This window comes from Anopheles darlingi, chromosome 2 (genome assembly GCF_943734745.1).
Source record: "Anopheles darlingi chromosome 2, idAnoDarlMG_H_01, whole genome shotgun sequence".
NCBI classification, from domain to species: domain Eukaryota; kingdom Metazoa; phylum Arthropoda; class Insecta; order Diptera; family Culicidae; genus Anopheles; species Anopheles darlingi.
This window is the reverse complement of record NC_064874.1, coordinates 43,704,756-43,726,128: the sequence shown is the minus strand read 5'-3', so window position 1 is coordinate 43,726,128 and position 21,373 is coordinate 43,704,756. Positions and strand designations below refer to the sequence as shown.

Below are 21,373 nucleotides of genomic sequence, written 5' to 3'. Positions count from 1 at the left end.
ATATAGTTTCTGCTAATTCAAGCTGTGAGATTCTCGCCACGAATACTCTGCGTGCATCTAGACACTTTTCATGTTTCTCGATTGCTTCGCAGCATCGGCTGGCGGTACAAAGCTGTTGGCGATCGCCCAACAAATGTGAACGAGGAATGTTGTTGTAAGAATGTTGTTAAAGCTCTTGTGCTCGCTTCGAGCTATTGTAAATTCTTGACATTTTTTACCCAACCAACCGCCAGCAGTACAACCAAACCTGCTTAACTGATTCCATTGTATTGAAGACATGTTTACGTTTCCAATTTTCACTACACCTGACCAAAAAAGGCGGGAACGTAATACGTAGCAGACAATCTAATTGGTCAGCCATTTGCTCGCTATCTACTTGCCTACTGATTTCGCTTCTGCTTCTGCTTAGAAGTTAATGTTAAAAAGACTAATAGTGGAAGAGTTCCGGTGAACGGCAATAGAAAAACAAACAGCACGACTTCAATTAGGATGTTGTAGGTGCGTCGTGTGTTCATGGTACAGACCAACGCGACGCTGATTCGAGACCGCTGCCGATGACCCCCAAGCACCTCAAACAAGCACCATCAAGTGGTGGCGAGCACTTCAAATGGAATTGGACAGGATTTGTGGCGAATGGTTTCGTCTCCGCCGATCGCTGATTCGAGTCCATTTGACTTCGATCGCGCGGTCACCGGTCGCCGGGCCATCGAGTGTGGTGCACTATTGTGGGAGCTATGCTACATAAGTGTTCCTCTTCACCCGCTGGTTACGCCACGTTTCCCTAGAGCTCTGCTACTCGAGTTGCTCGCTTGTTGCTTGCCACCGGATGACACCTGACATCTCCGGATCTCCGCGGATGCTTTCTCTCATTTGCGCCACACGCAGCTCCATCATGCAGCTCTCTCTCTTTCTCTCTCTCTCTCTCTCTCTCTCTCTTATCTCTCTATTGCTTTGCTGCTCTCTCTTTCATTCTCTCTGTATCTTTCTCTCTCTGTCTCTCTCTCTCGTCTTCTGTCTCTCTTACTCGGACTGTCGTCGTGCTCTCGAGGAGGCGCCAGGCCGAACGAACAAGCGGCGTGCTATCGACACACGACAGCCTCACTACTCGCAGCTCGACGTCAGCGACAAGCGCCAGTTCGTCCCGAACGCTCAACCGATTCGCAAGGTCGCAAGGAACGGTTCTAGCGTTAGTGTCTAGCGTGTTTTCGGTTCCCTTCCAGATGGAATCGGTACCGTAAGTGGGGTGAGTTGCTGGACACTACTCGGCCATTGCTAGTAGTCACCTGCTGTAGGATCACAAATCTTGATAGTTTGATCCATCGATCGACCGCTAGTGGATCTGCTCTGCTTTAGGACTACTACTTGACGGTTTGTGTGTCGTTCCAGTGATCCATCGGATCGCTTTGCGGTCTCAAAAGGTGTGTCGGTGTGAGCGTATGTTTCGTGAAATTGAATCCTCCCGGTCCGGTCTCGAGCTTGGCTTGCGAACCGGAGTTTGGTGACAGTTCGTCTTGGTGCTCGATCAAAAGGCTTAGACCCGCGTTCTCCCGGCTGAAACCGTGACCGTCCAGTGATCATTTCTACTCAGTCAACCATCCAGAACCACCCCCAGGGGCTGCTGTCTCGATCTGTGCTTCGACCGGTCGCTAGTCGCACGCGTCAGTAACGCTCATAAATCAAACAGTGGAAAAAGGTGCGAATCGTTCGCCCGGACCATGGGATCATCTTTGCATCATTATTCCGGTGCCCGAGTCCGCGATCCGCTAAGATGAACGCGAGACTAGATTAATGGTGTGCTCGATGGTGGTAGGTGGAGTGGAAGGGCGCCCTGAGATGTTTGTATCTACCGAGACGGCCAAGTTCACATCACAACTGGGCCCTATGCCAACCATCACCATCCACCGGCCACCAAACGGAGAGGGCTTGTGAACAATAAACAAATATTCATTATAAACATACTCGTACCACACACACACACGCACACACACACACGCTGGACACACGCTGGACACACGCGGCTCACACATGCTCATCGCACCGATCATTGAACGGATGACGGATCAATTCGCTGGATGACAGCAAAGTAGTCTGTCCATGTCCGTGTGCGTGCATATGGATGCCCATGCGTGTGTCTGTGTGTGGCGTTGTGTGTTTCTACGTGCATGTGTGTGTGTAGCCCTCCTAGTGTGTTGCCTCGCTAAGTTGTTTGTTGATTACGGTTCGCTCCCCCCATTTCGCGAAATGCCTTCAACAAAGGCGAAGACGGACAGATCGCAGCAACAGCAGCAGCAGCAGCATCAGCAGCAGCAGCATCAGCAGCAGCAGAGGAGTGCTACGAATGTTGAGTGCCGCTCGGACCCTGCCTTTGGACGCATAAATTGTCATCAACGAGCGCGCACAACTTTAGTGCACCCGGTGCCGCATAAAAGCATTAATGGTCAGCAGCAGCAGCATAGCGCCAGTGTTGAGCGCAAGTGAACGTTACTTCAGGTTTGTGAGGAAATAAAGTGCGAGCACAAATCCACGGAACAAATTGGCACGCGCCCGCTCGTGGCACCGACCGGACGGAACCGGAAAAACAAACTCGCACACGTTGCTGCGTGCTGCGGGAAATTTCGGCAATCGGCAGGCGCGAAGTGGCACTCCGACTCCGATGGTCGATGATTGAGCGTGTTGGGGAAAAAAAAGTTAGATGAGCTATGGTTCTGCGGAAGTGCGCGACGCCATAAAGATTTGCCCATTTCCACCTAATCTGGCCAGTGCCAGTGCGTTGGGATTGGATTGGATTGGCGAATAGGACATCTACCGAGGTTGGGCTAGGTAAGTGGAAACGGGGGCTGAGGTCGAGGCGGCACTTAAGACGATGAGATACTTGGATTTAGTTTTGCGTTTGCGTGTTCAAAGCTTTTCTTTCCACAGCAAACTTGTCTATTGTTGCAGACTTATTTTTCCATATCCACCATTACATAGCGACTTCCGTTTAGTGTATTTTTGGTTATAATTACAAAGATTATGTTCGTTCAATGGCAACTTAAAAGAAACATAGAATTCGCTACTATAAGAGTAAAATAGAACTAGTTTGAAAGAGTATGGCTATAGCAGAATATTTGCCTGAAAAATATGTAAAGCTTCATTAGAACAATAACCAGCTTCACTGCTTAGAAACATTAATTTGCTGTCATTTGGTAGCTTGCTATGTTTTACATCAAACTATCAGCCACAATAGCAACCTTGTTTTGCATTTCTCAATCACACATACCAAGCCGGGATCCTATATGAACGTCGTGTGTGTGTGTGTGTGGTGCATTTGAACAGTTCTTCGATTTGGATCTTGGATCTTAAGATCTAATTCTGCCATTTGAATCATGCTCGGCTACGCTAACAGTCATTTCTCAACCTCTTTTTGTCCGCTCTTTTCGGAAAGTTACTATCGCGAACACGCAGCTTAAGGAGTGCATAGAAAACTCGCGCCACTCCTCAACACGCAACGGATTCGTTGGAACCGATTGGACAGCCAACTAATTGCTCATCCTTGATACCCTTAATCCCATTTTAATGTTCGCAAAGAATGTCTAATCTGCGCAGCGCAGGTACCAGCAACAAGAATCACTGCGCCCGGCAAACCAATTTTCTTTTGAAAAACTTCAACGCCCCATCCTTCCTAATCAATCAAGTTTAGTCCCCACCGGCACGTAGACCGCAATAAACGGGCCGACGGCTCGCGAGGCGCTAATTTCAATTTCCCGCCCTCTAGAAAGCATGGGAAGGGCTGCTCCCTACCGTTGTTGCCTCACCCACCCCAAAACAGGCTTATCGGGCAGGTAAAATTTCGCCCTTAAAAATAAGATCCATCCTCGCGAGCCACGCTTGAGTCGCACTTAATTAATGTAGCCCAAAAATTGTCACAGCTAGCCCCTTGGCAAACATCGGTATATCCGCGGCATAATCTATGCCGAGGCCGGGATGGGAGATCTAATCCTGCCTTTTGTGGTAGGATCCCTTCGGCTCACCAAATTCTGTCTGCCTAATTGTTGCGCTTGGATCAAAGACATTGCCTCAAATTGTATCATCTACATAAATTAAAACGAAAGTTACTCCATGGCTGCGGATGGGCAACGGGCACCGGACGGGGGCTGGGCTGATTGGAAAAGATTTCAATTAAAAACCATGGTGACGGTGACCACGGTGCGCAATACAAACGCACCAGCCGAAAATGTGCGTTAGCGCGTGGTTCGTGATGGCTTTCAAGGTTTGACTGGCAAAGCGAACCACCAATTTACGCCCTGATGCGTCTCCAGTTCCATCGGAAAATTATGAGCAGGATAGACGCGTTATAAGCGCATTTTATTAGCTATACACTTGAAGCTAGGGCAAAGGGAGCTGTATATGTATCTACAGCATTCCATTCGACGGCCATTTGAAAGTCTTTCGACTTTTCGATTCTTTCAACACATTAAAAACCGGCCGGATGCCGATTGATGCGGGATGCGAACAAAAACACAGAAAAACGAAGAGAAAATCACTTTTCCAAAGAAAAATCCTCCACCGATCTACCTCAGCTGTCGGAAAGCGAGGAAATAAAATGGAAATTTTTATTCGATTACAACATGCCAACTCGTCGTCGTCGACGTTGCCTTTTGCGGTTCGGGATTCGCGCAACGAATGAGGAAAAGTGAGGGGGTATGGGCGGGGTATTGAATTTTAAAAAGGGAACGCAAAAAAAACCTCCAAACCGCACCACACCACAGATTCCATTATTGTTATTCTGTTACCGAGAAGTAGAACAAATAGAAAAGGAGGCCGGAGTGTAAAAAAAAAAATCGAAACCCTTCGAAACACCCATGGGGCCGCAATCGGTCAGCTTGGTTTCCGGTCACGCAGACCCCATAATAAGGTTCTGCCGGATCCCGAGGGCTGGTCCTGTCACACGTTGGTGGCTCAGCTGGCAGCATGCCAGGGTATGAACTCACTCTGAATATGCCTATGAGCGCTAGCGCCAAAGGACACGGACCGCATGTCAATGACAGCTGTCCCGCTGTTAAGGCATTATCATTCGGCAACATCCCTCCTGATTGCAAACCCTTTATGTGTATGTGTGTGCGCGTGCGTGTGTTTGGTACGTACGTGGTCCGAATCAGCCCGGATGTTACGGTTTGAAAGTAGGCCAGATTGTTGCCGCGAGCCAGTATTTGCCGGGAGTGAACTGAACTGAACTGAGTGGCTGCAGTCTGTTGATTTTATGCGCCTTTCCAAGCCCACTACCGGACTCACCGGTTTGTCCAAATCAAGAATCTCGGCCCGCCGGACTTTGGCCGTGATTGTCGAGCTTTCCGGTTGAGTTGAGGCGGGCCCCACTGGTGATTGTAGCTAATGGTCCATAAAAAGGCGAAAAATTGCCAATGACAAGAGACACTTTAATTAAGTTTTACCAGCTGGGTCTCCCGCTCCCGACCTTGGTCATGGTCTGGCACATAATCTAATCAAGCGAACCAAACCTAATCCCATGTCGTCTGTGATCTCGCCATGGCTCGCTTCTGACTCCGGTCATCTTTGTGTCGCGCGAAAGATTTTTGTGGTAGCAGGACCATCATCATCATCATCATCATCCTTATCATCATTGTCGTCGTCATCAGCTGTCATCAAACTCAATCACCTACCGAACAATGGAGCAATGTTGAGCTAAACGGTCCTCGGCTAGAGTAGGCCGTGAAGCCGAGACTGGCTCTGGTGGCCACAATTTGCTCAACGCAGCAGCGAGGTCAACATTTAACATTCTTTGCTTAGCGTCCCAGTAGGCAGCGATCTGAACAACGGCACGAACAACGGCATTAGGAAGCTTCCGGTGGAGCCCTTGCCAAGTGCCTTGTAGCGGATCGACTTAATTCGCTTTCAAACTGGAGATGTTTTTCAACACGCCAAAGAAGGCGTTTTTGGACGCAAATACTTAAATTCACTGTTCAAACCGAGATTGCCCGAGAACCTGATTTTTTTTCTACCCAAGCGTTTCTTTATGAGGAATCTTGTAGTTATCAATTATAAAATATGTTACGACAATATTCCAACGCTTTAATCGCTTCACAAACCCATGGTACGCGGCAGGGACGACTTCCATAGGCATTCCTTCCCAAGTGTTATTTATCGTTGCTTTAATCTGTATCAAACTGGACATTTCACGGTCGTATAGTTTTGATAAAAGGTACGACCGGTCAAAAAATTCTGGTGAGTTAAGGTCATCGGTGAACTGGGATGGGTGAGCTGTGTTTTTATGCATTTTCCAATAAAAATTAGGAGTAACTTGCCACGCTTGCGAATTACCCCTTCAAAACCATCACACTAGCCGTATTTTGAAACTTGGGAATGTTCTTTTTATTATCTGTTACATCCTTGATGTTTCTAGCCCACAATCTATCGTTTTGGGCATTATGACTTTGCTCTAGAACAAACTAGCTTTTCATCTGAGAACAAAAAGTCTCCGTCCAGCGTGCCAAGAAAGATTTGTGTAACACACAGGCATTTAACGATTTTATCGTTACTTCAAAGTGACCACCAACAGAAAACAGACCAATTCAACTCCTAAAATACTAAGCAAACCCTATCATTTGACCGGTGTATATTGATACTTGAACTAGGTGCTGTGAATATATAAAAAAAAAATCAGCAGAAAGTTCAGAAAAAAGGAAATCAGATATACTGAACACGATGTAATCACATTCATACCAATACAAATGTGCAAAATCAAAATGATACGCTACGTTTGCATGCGAAAGTTCATGTAGTTGGTTCCGATGGAGATTACAGATTGTCACAATATGTAGACAATATTTACAGTTAAAAAAACGCCAAAAACAAAGCTTATGCCAATGCTGCGATTTTTCATTGTGAACATTTTTATAGCCATCGATGTGATACAAACGACTTTCAACCGAACCGCGTGTTTTTGCGCCACAAAAACGCATCTACTCTTGGAAAATGGTTCAACAGTTGAGCTCCCCGAACCTGCGACGAATCATGGTCGGCACTATTTGATACCAAGTGTATCGTTCGTCGACATCGCATGTCGTAGCAGTTGATAGCAGAGCTTCATCTGTCCTAACCCTTCGCTCGCGTTGTAAAAAGCATACCAGCGAACTCATGCGATGACAGCAAGAAAACGGCTCCACCGTGACGAAAACTGATGCAAGGAAGCAAGGACACGCGTTGACACCACAGTCCGCAACACCAACAACGCGAGGACATCAACCGATGATGACGACGACGACGACGGCGACGACGGCGGCGTCGACGAACTCCAAGTCCATCCCAAAGTCATCCAGGCTACGCCCTCCGTTGCCACGCGTGCCGACACATCGCTAATTGCTTCGGTTAATCAAATCAGCTTTTCAATTTTGTCACAAAACCACAAAATGTAGGAACACCGACAGCGCGCCAAGGACCGACGGTCGGTCGGTCGGTCGGTGGCGTCGGTGGCCTCGGTTTCTGGCATTCCGGGTACTCTCGGTAGGCGCGCGTCCACCTTCTAGCGGGCACGCTGCCGAAGTGAAAGAAACGCGAGACCACAAGCTATTATTAATCCTCCATTTTGACACACACACGCGCGCGCACGCATACACTGGTTCACATCAGGCCGGTGTGATGTGTTTTATGTTTCACGGTGAAGCACACGGCACCGTCGGGCAGCATAAATTAGTGCTCGAATTTAGCTTTTTGCGTGGAAATGAAAAGCGTGAAAGCGCATTCAGGCGGATGGTTCCAAGGGAGAGAGAGAGAGTCCGGATAGTCCTAACCTGACATCATCAGACTCGTCGATTGGATGGGCGGAGTGGGTGGAACCACCCACCTCACTATCTATCACTTGGGTGAACTCAAGGGAACGGGAACGGATGGGCCGCTGGGCCCGGGAGCTTTTGTAAATGTCAATCAAACGCATCGGGCACTGGGCGCCGGGTGCCGGGCGCCGGGCGCCGAGCGCGACACTATGCACACCACCCCCACCCCCCACGTGCGAGTACCACTCCCTATCGGGTTGCGAGCGATTCATCGAACAAGCGTCATCCATGCGTTTACGTCAGCGCGCAATTCGTGCACAGGGCGAAGGGACAGGAAGGCGATGCGAGGCGAGAAAAAAAACTAGTTCAATGCACGCGACAACGCACTCCCGTAAAAGGACATAATGGGCCACTTCGCGCGCTCGCGAACGAAACTGGTCCCCGTGTCCGGTCGATTCGATCGATTCCGATTTCAATAAAAAAAATATAACGCAGCCGTCGTTCCCGATCGAACTCCCCGGTCCCAAACCGGCACCGGAGTGCTGGTCACACACACACAGACATCGAGCAACAAGCAATCATCTTCGAACGGTGCGCCATCGACACGCAAGGAACCGATTAAGGGCCGGGGCCCGATCGAAGCCCCGTTGCTCCCGTTGGGAACGTTGCTTGAAGCTAATCCAACGATGACTCCTTCAAAAAGGAGTGACGCACTGGATCACTGCGAACGATTCGTAATTGGTCCTGCCTCACGAGAATCATCCGCAGCAATAAAAAAGCCTATCCTGAGACCACTACCACAGTTCATCGGAAATACTTTCGATGCTCAGACCCTGCCAGACCACGGGACGGGGGGCACACGCGGCGCTTAGTGGGCGGTGGGCGGTCAACGGGGATTGTTGACAGTTTGTCGAGTGGATCTGTGTGCTTAACCGCCCCCGCGGCACCCCCCAGAGGGGGGCCCACAGCATGGGGCACAAACTAGCAGCTGGTTGGACAAAAAATACAATCGAAACCTTCAGGTCATCAAGGGAGATGGTGGTGGTGCTGGTGGTGGAACGGTTCCAATCGCGATCGCCGGTTCCAACTACGTCACGCTCGAGGGGGTTGAGCGTTCGGTAACAGGGTGGTGGGGGGACTGGTATTGGCCCTTTTTGGTGCGCGTAACTTGATAATTCTAATTTATTACTGTCACGGGAAAAATGACTAATCACGCACGACTAATGCGTTGCCGCTGATATTACAGACCAATCTAGGGGCCCCTGGACTAGACGAGGGGGTAGTGGAAATCCCCCTACAATGAAACACGCGTTACCGGAACAAGGGACCGACCAAGGGACGTTCCGATCGCCAAAAACGGGGGAAGGGATGCGAAAACAGTAAATCGTCATTAGCGCCGTTGACAGCTCGCGCCTAGAAACTCGCGCCTAGACCTCCGAGACGTAGATCGTAGTAACCTGGGTCTAGTAAGAACATCTAACCATCGAACCCCATGGCCTACTCTCTGGTCTCCTAGATTTACCCTCTGGTGCAAATCGTGATAATCTGTTAGACGTTATCTTCCGCTCAGCGATCTCCGTGCTGACAACTCGAAACAAAGAAGAAGTCGTGGAGTCGGAGACATTGTATTGGCCGCCCTGGCCAGGGGGCCAAAAGGATGTTGAAATAACGAATCCATTAGCATGATGACAAATTGAGCTTCGAACCCGGTTTCGGTTCGGACTGTGTGGAGTCCAACAATAATAAGCCCCGGGATCGGGACCGGGACCGTCCAGCAAACAACTGAACGTACAAGCAGCGTACGCAGCGGATGAAGATTTACCGACTACCCGAGACTCTAGGGAAAATGGTATAACAACTGCCTCGCTATAACGTCGGTGTCGGTGGCCGACATGGCGGTGGAATCCTTTCGGATTCCTCGGAGTTCCTGACAAGATTAATACGCATATGCACCTCGATCTCCGGGGCTGTGATTTACGATAAATGGTACGCCCGTGAGTAGCTGAAGTCCAATATAGGACCGGTGGCGTGTCTTATGTTGTTTGCCACCGGATGTCATGAGGCCAGAGAGAGAGGAATGGATAGTTTCTTTGTCCGCATCAGGACGGAACGAAACCGGACAAGTCACAGTGGTCGTCAGTCGTCCGTCGTCCGTCGTTCGGTATGCGTCCAACGAAACCGAATACGCCTTACGTGGAGCCACAACAATAACAACAACAACAACACGCAAGGACGCTCATTCGGTGTCACCGGGAATGGTACGCCCCAATCCCGTGTGGCGGTACTCCGCACGAGTTACGGAAGGCGAAAACAATGGATTTACGCCGTGCAAAGTTAAACATTCGGCTCGGGATAGGGGCGGGTCGGGCCATCTGTAGTCAACTTACTACCACACCGCAATGTCAACTCCACGGGGCACGAATGCACGATTTTAATGACTTCTACAGCGTTTTCCGGGTAGCCGGGTGCGTTTTCGGGCATACGGGGCTCCCGTGCGGAATGGAAAGGAATCACATTCTCGTTCATGTAGCTCGCACCCCGTCGCACCGTCACCGAAAAACCGCGACACAAGTTGCGTTGAGTGCAGCCATGTTTGGTGTCCCGGTGTACGGGGTGGTGCGTGATGAGATCCCCAAACACCGACACTCGCTCGCACACACACACGCACACCACCCCTTCCTTCTTTCTCTCTCCCTCGTTGCAAGCTTTTCATTATCTCTAGCATGATGTTTACATTGTCTAATTAACGGACGACTGTACTTGATGAACATCTGGTGCCCGTACGCCCGTGGTCCACCGTTCCTGGCGGCCCGCTGGTGCCGGAAGCCGGATGTCGGCCATTCCGTGCCATCGTTTCCATTCGCACCAGGAGCAGCAGCAACAGCAGCGGCACAATATCAGCGGCTCGTGCTGCCTAATGTGCGGAAAGGGTACTATACCACAACCGGGTACCGTACCGGCTGTTCGAGTTTGGCGCGAGCGAGCTACTGGCTCCAACCCGATCGATCCCCGGCCAAGCGCTTCATCAGCGTACAATGTTATCATCGATTCAGACCCCGGGACCTCGACGATACGGAATTAGCTGCCCAGCTCAATAGCCATTTCAGTTTTAAAGAGCCAATCATGCAACTCATCTGATGGCTCTACGTAAAGCAAGTGAGAAGCCTCTGCATGGATTCCGGGATCATAATTTTCACTGATCAGATTTACGCATCTAATCCACTGCATTATGCACTTCACTATCCACGACCACCACCAGTAGCAGAGGGAAAATGCCTGAACGATGGACGATGGATGCACATTTCATCATCCTCCCCGGGTGGGGTCAGTTTAAATGGATCCCCTGCGCTGTAGGCGCTGTTGCAAAATTCAATTCAACAATACTGCGTGGAAGCACTCGATGAAATGGATCCGTTAATTATGTTGCATGCGCATCGTTGTCTGCTTTCCTACCTGCATTTCTCTCTATCTGGTGCACATTCTGCCAAGAAAGTACCGGGAATAGTCGATTTAAATCTGACTGGGCTTTCGGATCAAGCCAATCTTTTTTTCCAAGGTTGGTACGACTGTTCTTAGTTATTGTGCAAAATTTGAGTTGAATCCGTCAACCCATTTGTTTACAGCAATTTTTTAAGTAAGTCGATGATAGTATAAGCGGCTATTTTTCTTTCTCGATTTAATCCATAATCGACTCAAAACAGATGCCGTGAAGGAGCAAGTTATGTTTTGGGATAAGTAAAAAGTCACAGGAAACTAGTTCTGGTTAATACGGTGGATGTTCGATGATATGTTTTGAGTTTTTGATCGAAAAATAGAAAATTAAAAAATGATTTGAAAAAACTTCTTTTGGAACGTGTCCTGCTGCAACACGTTTTATGTTCAAAATATCAATCAAAATGTTACGAACCGATATGTTAAGTTCATGAAACAATTCTCTCAAGCTATAATGATGATTTTCGAACACCATATCTTTCACATTATCGATGTTTTCATCGGTTTAGGACGTTAATGAACGTCCAGAACAAGACAAGCTGGTGGCATCACTCAAACCACTGTGGAAGGCTTTGACTCGTATTCACGAGTGTTCGATAGAGTATTATTGCCACAGGCCTTTTGCAACATTTTCAGTGCATCGGCACACGAAATTCCATTTGCCAAGCAAAACATTAGGCAAATGTTTTGCTCAACCTCGTCACCCATAATAACAGATCGCCGCTTACTAATGACATCGACTTACTTAAAAAATTGCTGTAAACAAACGGGTTGACGGATTTCGCTCAAATTTTGCTCACAATAATTAAGGACAGTTGTAAAAACCTAGGAAAAAAATAATTACTTGATCCGATAGCCCAGTCAGATTTAAATTGACTATTCCCGGTACTTTCTGGACAGAATGGATCTCTTCTGTAACACGCCGTGGCCGCGTCTGTTTCCAATCTATCATCATGGACTTGGAACGGGTGTATTGGGAGTAGTCACCTTGAATCCTACGCTCGTGTCCTAGCTAGCAATGTGCAGTTTTAGCTGATGTTCTTTCTGTTGTCATCCACGCGCCATCACAAGAGAAATAGAGATGACCGATTTGGGGACCGAACGCGTGGATTTTATCCCTGGCGGGTACCACCTTCTGCCGGTCAAATGGTTCCGAGAAGGACAGCCGCATTTACGCCCGCATTTTCCCAGTCATTCTCCCAGTTGAAGGGCTGGGCAATTGTGTTGCAAGGGTACAGTGGTGGTGGTGGTGGTGTTGGCAGTCACGGCAGACTGTTTGCTACGGCTGCAATATCGCTTGCAGGTATCTGCTCGGTGAAACACGAGAATATTTGAATTTTCGCTTATACCCACGACGACGACGACGACCACGCCTGCGACCCTGTTTTTGTGTGCCGAATCCTCGATGACCCGAGGATGGTACAGGTCACTGTGCTATTGGGCGGTATTCATGGAAAAAAAAACCCGGCGTTGTTCCGTTGACTAGCAATTGCTGGCGCGTGCTTTCATTCTAGTTGTTCTGCTTCATTCTAAGCGCCAGTTGCCTATTCAACGAATAATGGTACACTGTGTCGCGATGTCATTGAAGAAATTGGAGCGAAGGGAATAATACTAAGCGGAACAACACAACAGCGCCTTTGGATTTGTCACTTCATACAAGTTGCATCAACTACTTCGTGCAAGTTCTGCTGCTTCTACGTATGCAAATCGTCCTTTGGCTGTGACTTTACAGGCGACCGGCAGGCAGGCAGGAAACGAAACAAAGTTCATTCCATTGTGCTTCACAAAACCGTTGGCTAACTTTAACCGGGAAGTTGCTGACACTCCCCGATCCCCGGGCTAAATTTGATTTTCATAACTTTCTATGTTACGAGTTCAATTTGATTTCTCCAAAAGTACGCAGTACGCGGTATCAGTACGCAGTACGGCCTCTGGCACAGCGCGAACCCGAAGTAAACCCGTCGTCAGACGCCACGGGACGTCAAATTGATTCGTGATTGAATTTCAGAAAGGCCATTCATGGTGCATAGTGGGCGCCCTCCGTTTACCTTTCCAAAAAGTACATATACGTAACGGAACTGAACTGACGGAACTGCCGGCATCGAAGAGACGCGAACGGAAACATATTGCCTCGTCGTTTTCGTTTCCTTCCTTTTTTTTTTGTTTTTCTCGCGAGGCTCTCGTTAAACGCGAGCCGCGCTTTCCATGTCGAACTTTATGACTAGCTTTGCCAAGTACAATCAAGGACAAGGAATACCAATGAATGAAGCCAACATATCGAGTGCATTAAGCTGACAGAGAGAGAGAGAGAGAGAGAAAGAGAAAGAGGAAGGAGCGGCCTGCGGCGAACACACTATGGCCAAGTGATAGGGTGAAAATATCATTTCTTCTAAGCCATCATGTACCTCCTATAGCAGCAGTTGTAGCAGCAGCAGCAACAGCAGCAGCATTAGCAGGAACCACTACACGGTCTGTGTGCGGTCTGCATTAAGAAGGGATTACAAGTTTGCGAAACCGCTTACAGCGAGCCCGGGAGCTCGCGCAGGAGCGAAGAGTGAAGCGTTTTGCAAAGTCCACGCGCGGAGTCCAGATGCTGGAAATGGATGTAATTCATCATGTTGTAGGAAGAGAAGCGAAAAGTACCGGCAGTAACGCGCCACTAGAAACTTACACTACCGCGAGCGCGCGAGTTCCGCACAGCAGCTTCTCCAACGGATCCAACCGTCATTCCGCAGGATGGATCGCTGTGAATACCCTTGATCCTAGACCAGCTCACCACCAGCAGCAGCGGCAGGAGTAAAACCACCGAACGAACGCTCTGGTCACGGCCACCGACCGGCCACCGCAAAAGGATGTCCATGTGACAGAAGTTGAAATTTACCGGCAGCATCGGTTGGGCATAAAATTATGCAAATCCTTGCGGTTTCGATCGATAAGCAATTCCAAGCGGGCCGTGCCAATACCCGGATTGGGTCGGCACCGTCTCGTATCGGTTCTGTCGGACGGCCGAATTGGGAGGTTTCCCAGAAAAGAAAATCCATCCTCGCCGAATGCCGATCATTGAATTGGTGCTCGCGATGCACGTTTGGAAGGGAAATCCTGGTTCTGTTCGCTGTTTTCTTTTTCTTTTCTTTTTGCTTTTGCCCGTCCCCAAGGATATTCGATATAGCAATGGTGTTGCTTACTTACGCAAGCCAGTGTGAGCACGTTGCTGAAGACGAATGGCGAGGCAGAAGCGGCCTTTTCGTGCGGCATTACAACCGAACTGGACTCCCGCTAAGCTCTTGGTAGCTCTGATTGGACATTGGACTGCTCCCGTTTAGATCGAAACCTCAGTGGACCAATCCCTCACCGGGGGCCATTCGGGAAGATCGCTTTTTTCACCTAATAAATGGTCAGAAAGAACTCTTCGCATTCTTCTTTCACCATTCCCTGATTTCATTAACTTACACCGAGTTGCTGCAATACTAATAAGAAGGTGTGTGTGAGTGAAGATATGAAAAAGAAGGATTCAGTTTGCGGCAAACCACGGCCATAGCAGAAAAGTGATGCGAACTAATCCCACCGATACCACCATTACACGGCCCAATCTTACGTTTTATCTTTTTTAATTTTGTGCAGAAGATGAACTTTGACTCCCACTGAGGCACTGCACACCAGCGCCAGCTAAGACCTTGCAAGACACGAATCGTGAAGGATGGTTAAAAAGGGCGAGTTATCTTCTTTGGCGCTCCCACCCTTTAAAAACATGGAGCATTGTGCGAGGACTAAAAAACCGTTCCGATACCTTTCGAACCGAATATGCTTTAACATTCGGGTCTTAAGTTTCGTGCCGTAATAAGCTTTGCTGGCCGTTTTACCTTTTTATAGGCACACGAGAAAAGGTGCTATGCACCAGCAGTTGCACCGTTCTGCAATGGGGCCGCGTTGATTAATCAACAACTAAAGTTGCTCATTCTCATTCCACTGGCTTTTGCTTCGGTCCCGCGAGTACCAGACCAAATCTGCAAAGTTGCCTGCAATGGATTTTGCGCAGATTAACTTTTCCGAAGCTACCTGTGAAGACATTTTTTGAAAGAATTTGCAATTAGTATGAGGTAGCAAAAATCTTAAGGGGAAAAGTCAAAACCATATTCTATTTTTGTTATCTTTTTTATTTAAACAGTATTATTTTTTCCAAATTTTCGAAAATGTCAAATAATATTTTTTATTTTATATAACAGTTATATAACAGTGCCGTGCTGCCAAATAATTTTTCAAGTAACCAAACAAATATTACTCAGAAAGAACAATGTCTATTGTATACAGCGGGGTGGGTAATATTTTGGTTTCGACGTTATCTGAAAAGTTTTAGCCCGGTTTTGCAACAACCGTTATCTTGTTGAAAAATCCGTTTATCATGTCGGTTATCCCGACAAAAAAGGTTTTGGGTTTTAAACATCCACGAAAAAATGATTTTTAGGCAGAAAACTCGACACTTTTAACGCGAGAAAAAATATGTTATAGTCAATATTATGAACAGTCACATATTTTGTTTGAAAAGTATTTAGTTATACTTTAAAGCGTCATAACAAACAAGGCTGTCATGCATCCCCAAAATAACTGGCACTACCTTTTAGCAAACAGCGAATTTCTATGCATATATTTTTCGTTCCTGAACGTCGCTAATAACTTATTCTGTTAGCTGATTTTTAGACGAAAATGTTTGTTTACTTTTCAGACAAACACAATCACCTAGGATGAAACTGTGAAAGGGATTTTACACCTAGGATTCAAAAGAAAATTATCGAACGGAACTGAAAGAAGTGTGTTTTTGTGGCCATTAAATATTTTTTTATCGTTAACTTTTTAAGTGTCTTTCTAATTATAAAAGTTTTATGCAGAATTTTAATTACATTTCGAGTTTATAATACGTTTCAAAAATTCTCTAATAAAATTAGTCATTCTCTTGCGTTTCCAATTTAGAATTTTAAATTGTATGCAGCATTTTACGAGTTTTCCACACTCAAATAATATTACCTAATATCTTGTAACTATCTTGATCTCCTTCCAGCTGTCCTTCACTGAAGCAAAATGACACACCTAATGCCGATTCCCTCACCAACACCTTCTCGCCAGCACCGTAGTAAACCATGAAAGGAAGATCGTTGGCCGATCGTCAGTGGAGGACCCGAGCAGTAGCCTTACTAGCACCAACACCAGCAGTGCTGTACTTTGCATCCTCCATCGCGCTACCAGCGCTGGCCGTTAGTGATACAGCGAGCTATTTGCAAACCCTCGCCAACGTCAGTGATCCTTCCGATCCGGCCTGGACCGAACCCGATGGCAGCCGGACCGGCGTAACGTTTGCCGGTAGCAACAGTAGTAACAACAGCGTCAGTAGTAGTGTCGCGGTGGCCAGTGTCGCTGCTTCGTCGCTTTCGAGCGAACTCGTGGCCGACGGCCGTACCCACGATTCCGGTACGCTGGACAATGATCGACTGCTGTACGATCATCTGGCATCGTTCACCGTGCTGGCCAATCGTTCCACGAATCCGACCGCGTTCCTCGCCACCATCGATCCGTTCCGCGTACCATCGATGGACGGAGGAGCGGATGCGACCGGTGATGCCGGTGGCGGTGGTCGCAGCTTGGTGGCCGATCTCGTCTCATCGACAGCTGCCGCCATCACGATCGGCGGCGCAACCACCACGTCCTCGCCTGCGTCCTCGTCCTCGTCCTCGCTATCCGGTGTGGCCGGTACGCCCCAGCTGGAAATCGCGAAAGCGATGGAAGACCGGCTGCTGATCGCCGACTGGCAGGATTGGGTCGTGGTAATACTGTTCTGTCTGCTGATCGTCGTCACCGTCATCGGAAACACGCTCGTCATCCTGTCCGTCATTACAACGCGCCGACTGCGAACCGTTACCAACTGCTTCGTGATGAGCCTGGCGGTGGCAGATTGGTTGGTCGGTATCTTCGTCATGCCACCGGCCGTTGCCGTCCATCTGATGGGTAAGTAGTGGGTAGTAGTAGTGGTGGTGGTGCCGGTTCACGTCACAACCACACTGCTCAGCACGAGCGCCAACGCGTGTTTGTTTGTGTTACTCATCAGCCAGCCGGTCCTTGGCCACGATCGTGCAGTGGATTGCACCCCGAAAAGCAATTGGTATTTGAAGCATATTTTGCGGTTGTTGCGGTTTCGGATCGACTTCGTTCGTGTGGCTTTAGCGTGTCGCCGGCAGCAGCGCGCTAAACATTTGATTTTGCCCACGGTCCCGCCGGCGGGGCCAGGGTAAATAAACAAAAAGCCACTTATGATACGCCACACCCGGCCGGCTTCGGCTTCGGCTTCGGGATGACCAACGGCCATCGGCTTTATTCAATATTTTCCAAACAATTTTACCGCCACCGGCAGTTGAGAGGTCGGGAAAACTGTTATTGGAAAGTTTTCCCCGTATTATTTCTTCGTTTTCACGCAGGTTTTCTTTTTTCACTACACAACCATATCCTGGGCGCCGGTGACCGCCATTGATTGGGTTCGCCAACTTCTCAAGGTCTACGGATGGCGAAACTAAGGGCAATCCAGTGGGGCATCTTTTTCTAACGACGTCCTGCACCATTCACTACAAAAACTTTATCCAGGATGGCCTTCATGTACACGCATGGTCTTTGGGCTGTTTTTTTTTCTATTTTGGTTTTTGTTCTTGAACATTTGTTTGTGAACCGATTAGCCTTGAGCGGTGCTGCTGCTGCTGCTGCTGTTGCAACGTTTGCTATCTGTTTCTTATGTCGCTCGCTCGCGATCAGAAATGTTTTTTTTTTTGCTATTCTCTCTGCTTGTGCGTGTGCGCGAGGTGATGTCATGATTCTGGAGGTTATTGTTGCACATCAAAAACAAGTGTCGCACCGCCACAGGATATGACCAGCAATTGGCTTTTCACGCTCCATTCACCGTTCAAACGAATGAATACTAATCGACAACAGCAGCGGTTCGGTGGAAAAGAAAACATTGTGTTTTTTTTCCTTTCAACCACCGCGTACATCGCGCTACATGCCCTTCAGAGAAAGCCAATGAATATTTAGTGTGCGCGGGGATCTTTCGCGGAAAAGCTCCCTGACTATAAACTCCAGAGCCGAACCGAAACGAAGAAACGATGTCCTTTCGTGCGAATATTTCGAAACAACCGAAAAACGATGTCCCTTCCGTTTAGCGCACTGTTTTCTCTGTTCACTGTTCACTCCAGGTCGTAACTCCGTGGCGCGATGGGCATGGATACATATTAGAAACTCAACGGTGCTCATTTCCATGATCATAAATATGGAGTGACCGTAGCGTAGTGCATCCATTCAGGCGCAAACAGACAGACCATCCTGGCTACCTGGGTCTGTAGCGAAAGGGTTTCGATGCAAATGTATTCCATCACAACCGAAGGTGACCACCGGTGGCAAGTGCATTCATGCGCTTTATTACAGGACAAGTGCAAAGGTGCAAAGGCAAAGTGCATGTCCCATAAACACTATGACCCTGTGAGACTACACTGGATGAAATGTTGTCATAGAGGAGAGAGAAAAAAGCACGTAGCAACCCATGACAAAGAGTGCGCGGCAAGGCGAGAAGCATCCATTTGCACTCACCGGGCTACTCGGACTCTGCTGCTGAATGATCGCTTGATTACATTTCCTACAAAGACACTACTGGCTGGCTGGCTGGCTGGCTGGCTGGCTAGTCAGCAGCGACTTGTGCGATTTCCACCCATGGTGCCACCCCTGGGTCATTCCGTTAATTTCCCACCAGCTCCAATACACACACACACTACACACAGACAGCTCACTACACCACCTGCTTCAAGCTGTACGATGGTCACCGGGCCGGGACTGGATTAAAAGGTGCATTGATGCACCGTAAATTCGGAACACGTAAACCTGGTCCGAGCGATTTAATTACGGTCACTGCCACTGGCCGAAAACCTTTCAACCGGTTCGCCGTTGCACACTGGCCGGCCGGGTGCACTTGGAGCTAATTTGGTGAATGTAAAGCAAAAGCAAAAAGCACCCTCCCTTTACTTCGCAGAAAGAAAGGAAACAGAGATGAAAAAAGATCACTAGCGCGAAAGGCTAGTACTACTCTTCTCTGGCCCTTTCGTCTGGCATCGTATTATGGCAACTGGCTGCCTCCTTTTTAATCTGTCCTCGATACGGCCCGGTCACGTTCATGGCACTCTGGCAAGCGCTGCTGTTTCTCTGTTAATTTAACCCATTTGCACCGTCGCCAGGATCCGGTCGTTGTGTCAGCTCCGATTCCTGGCATGCATTTAGTGCGCTTTGGCCTTCCCGGGGTGGGCGCTCTACTTTGTTCGCGATTGAACAACTCTCTCGATCGCCTCAACTAGTGCTTGCAACGCTACGCTTCATCAATCGACGATAGTGATGGCGATGATGCCACATTTCAACCTCTTTCACGGGTATCCTTTGGGTGTCATTGGGCAAGGGAGTGGGAGGGGGAGGTCATGATAGGTAATATTACTTTCCAAGACAAACATTCCGCCAGTCGACACACACACACGCTGACGCTGTACCAGCTTTCACATTTTCTCCGTTCACGTTTTCCACGGGACCCGCTTTTCATTCGCTTTTCTTTGCTTCTCTTTTTTCCCCCTTTTCGCTACAGGCTCCTGGCAGCTCGGATGGATTCTGTGTGATATATGGATCTCATTAGACGTACTTCTATGTACAGCATCAATTCTTAGCCTTTGTGCCATTAGTATAGATAGGTAAGTAATCTTTTTGTCGCTGCTTCTTGTATCGTTTCGCTCCTAGCTAGAGCCAGCCATGCAGTTGGGTCCCTTCAAGATGCCTGATCCGACCTCTACGGACCGAAAAAGAAGGCTCAATCCGCTCTCTTTATCCACTCGCTATAAGTATGATGTCACACCGTATTTGCCATAACTTTTCACGACTCCCCCATTTTGTACAAAAACTCATTTCCTCGACCGATGCCATCGTCGACATGGTACCTGCTGCTGCTGTTACGCGAGCTACGGGCTGTTGAGTGGCCGCCATTCGTTCAATAAAGTTATTCGCCGGTTCACCGGAACGTCGGTTCTCTCCTAGGATCGCGAACAGTGGGACTAGCTGGATTGCCCACTAAGGACCAACCGCAAAGGGCTGCTCGACATCGACACATGACACCCGTAAAAGCGGCAAATCGTTCCACGATGCGTGTGTGCGTTCGTTTGCCGGAAAAGGCGAAGGAGCGCCCATTTTTGACATCATGTTTCATATTCAAACAAGTCCCTGCGAACAGTCCTACGTGGTATAGTCCCCGTGCCACATAACCGTCAAACACACACACACACACACTAAGGGTCTATAAATTATGAGTTCGTTGGATTCGACATCGCTGGCGGGCAGAGCATAGCAGCGAGTACGGACGGTGACCGTAGCCACCACCAATTACACCTTTTTGGGAGCTTCGCCTTTTGCTGGAACTCCATTTGATACAACCTATCGCATACGGTACACACTATCGCGCTACTTAGTAACGGGGCTGAAGTAGCGAACTCGGTTTACTCGGTCTCGGTCGCAACCACCGCATGGTCACCGATTGCCGCGATACCGTTATCACTTGCCAGAAAAAGGGGGATTTTCTGCACAGGCAGCAAAACCCTCGTCAGTGGAACCAAAAGCCACCATCACGTGCGGTTTGTTGTGTACTTAGCGAGCACTGCAGATGTGATAGAGCGACTGAGAAAAGGGACTATGCCGATCGAAGCGAGCTCACGTGGAATTGTCCTCCACGAAAACGGAGAAGGAAAACGGTGGGAAAACGCGTTCCCGCACGCACAACAATCACGTCTCTCTTACACGGGACCCTTCCCCGTCCCCCACGCATGTCAAACCGCGCAAGTAAACAACAATTCGCCTGCAGTTCGTGCGATAAAGTTCGATCCAAAGCAAAACCCATCATCGGCAGGCCATTAGGAAAGATGGATGGATCGGTGTACCGGTGGCGTCCAAAAACCCTTCGACCGCCTTGGAGTCTTGCTTGCGAGCGCATTACATACCGCTTCTGATGATGGCAGAAGTGTACTAAGAGAGATTGAGACGTACTAAGTCGACGAACAAATTGGACG

The 21,373-nt window shown here is 48.5% G+C and overlaps 1 protein-coding gene across 1 annotated transcript in view; it reads left to right on the top strand.

Moving 5' to 3' along the window:
* Positions 1–1,349: 1,349 nt before the first annotated feature.
* Positions 1,350–21,373, top strand: part of LOC125949272 (dopamine D2-like receptor) — a 30,072-nt gene continuing 10,048 nt past the window's right edge. The window contains exons 1-4 of the mRNA XM_049676172.1: positions 1,350–1,418; positions 2,257–2,820; positions 16,312–17,252; positions 19,909–20,011. Coding sequence (XP_049532129.1) covers positions 16,391–17,252; positions 19,909–20,011 — 965 coding nt within the window. The 5' untranslated portion in view covers positions 1,350–1,418; positions 2,257–2,820; positions 16,312–16,390. The remainder of the gene's footprint in view (positions 1,419–2,256; positions 2,821–16,311; positions 17,253–19,908; positions 20,012–21,373) is intronic.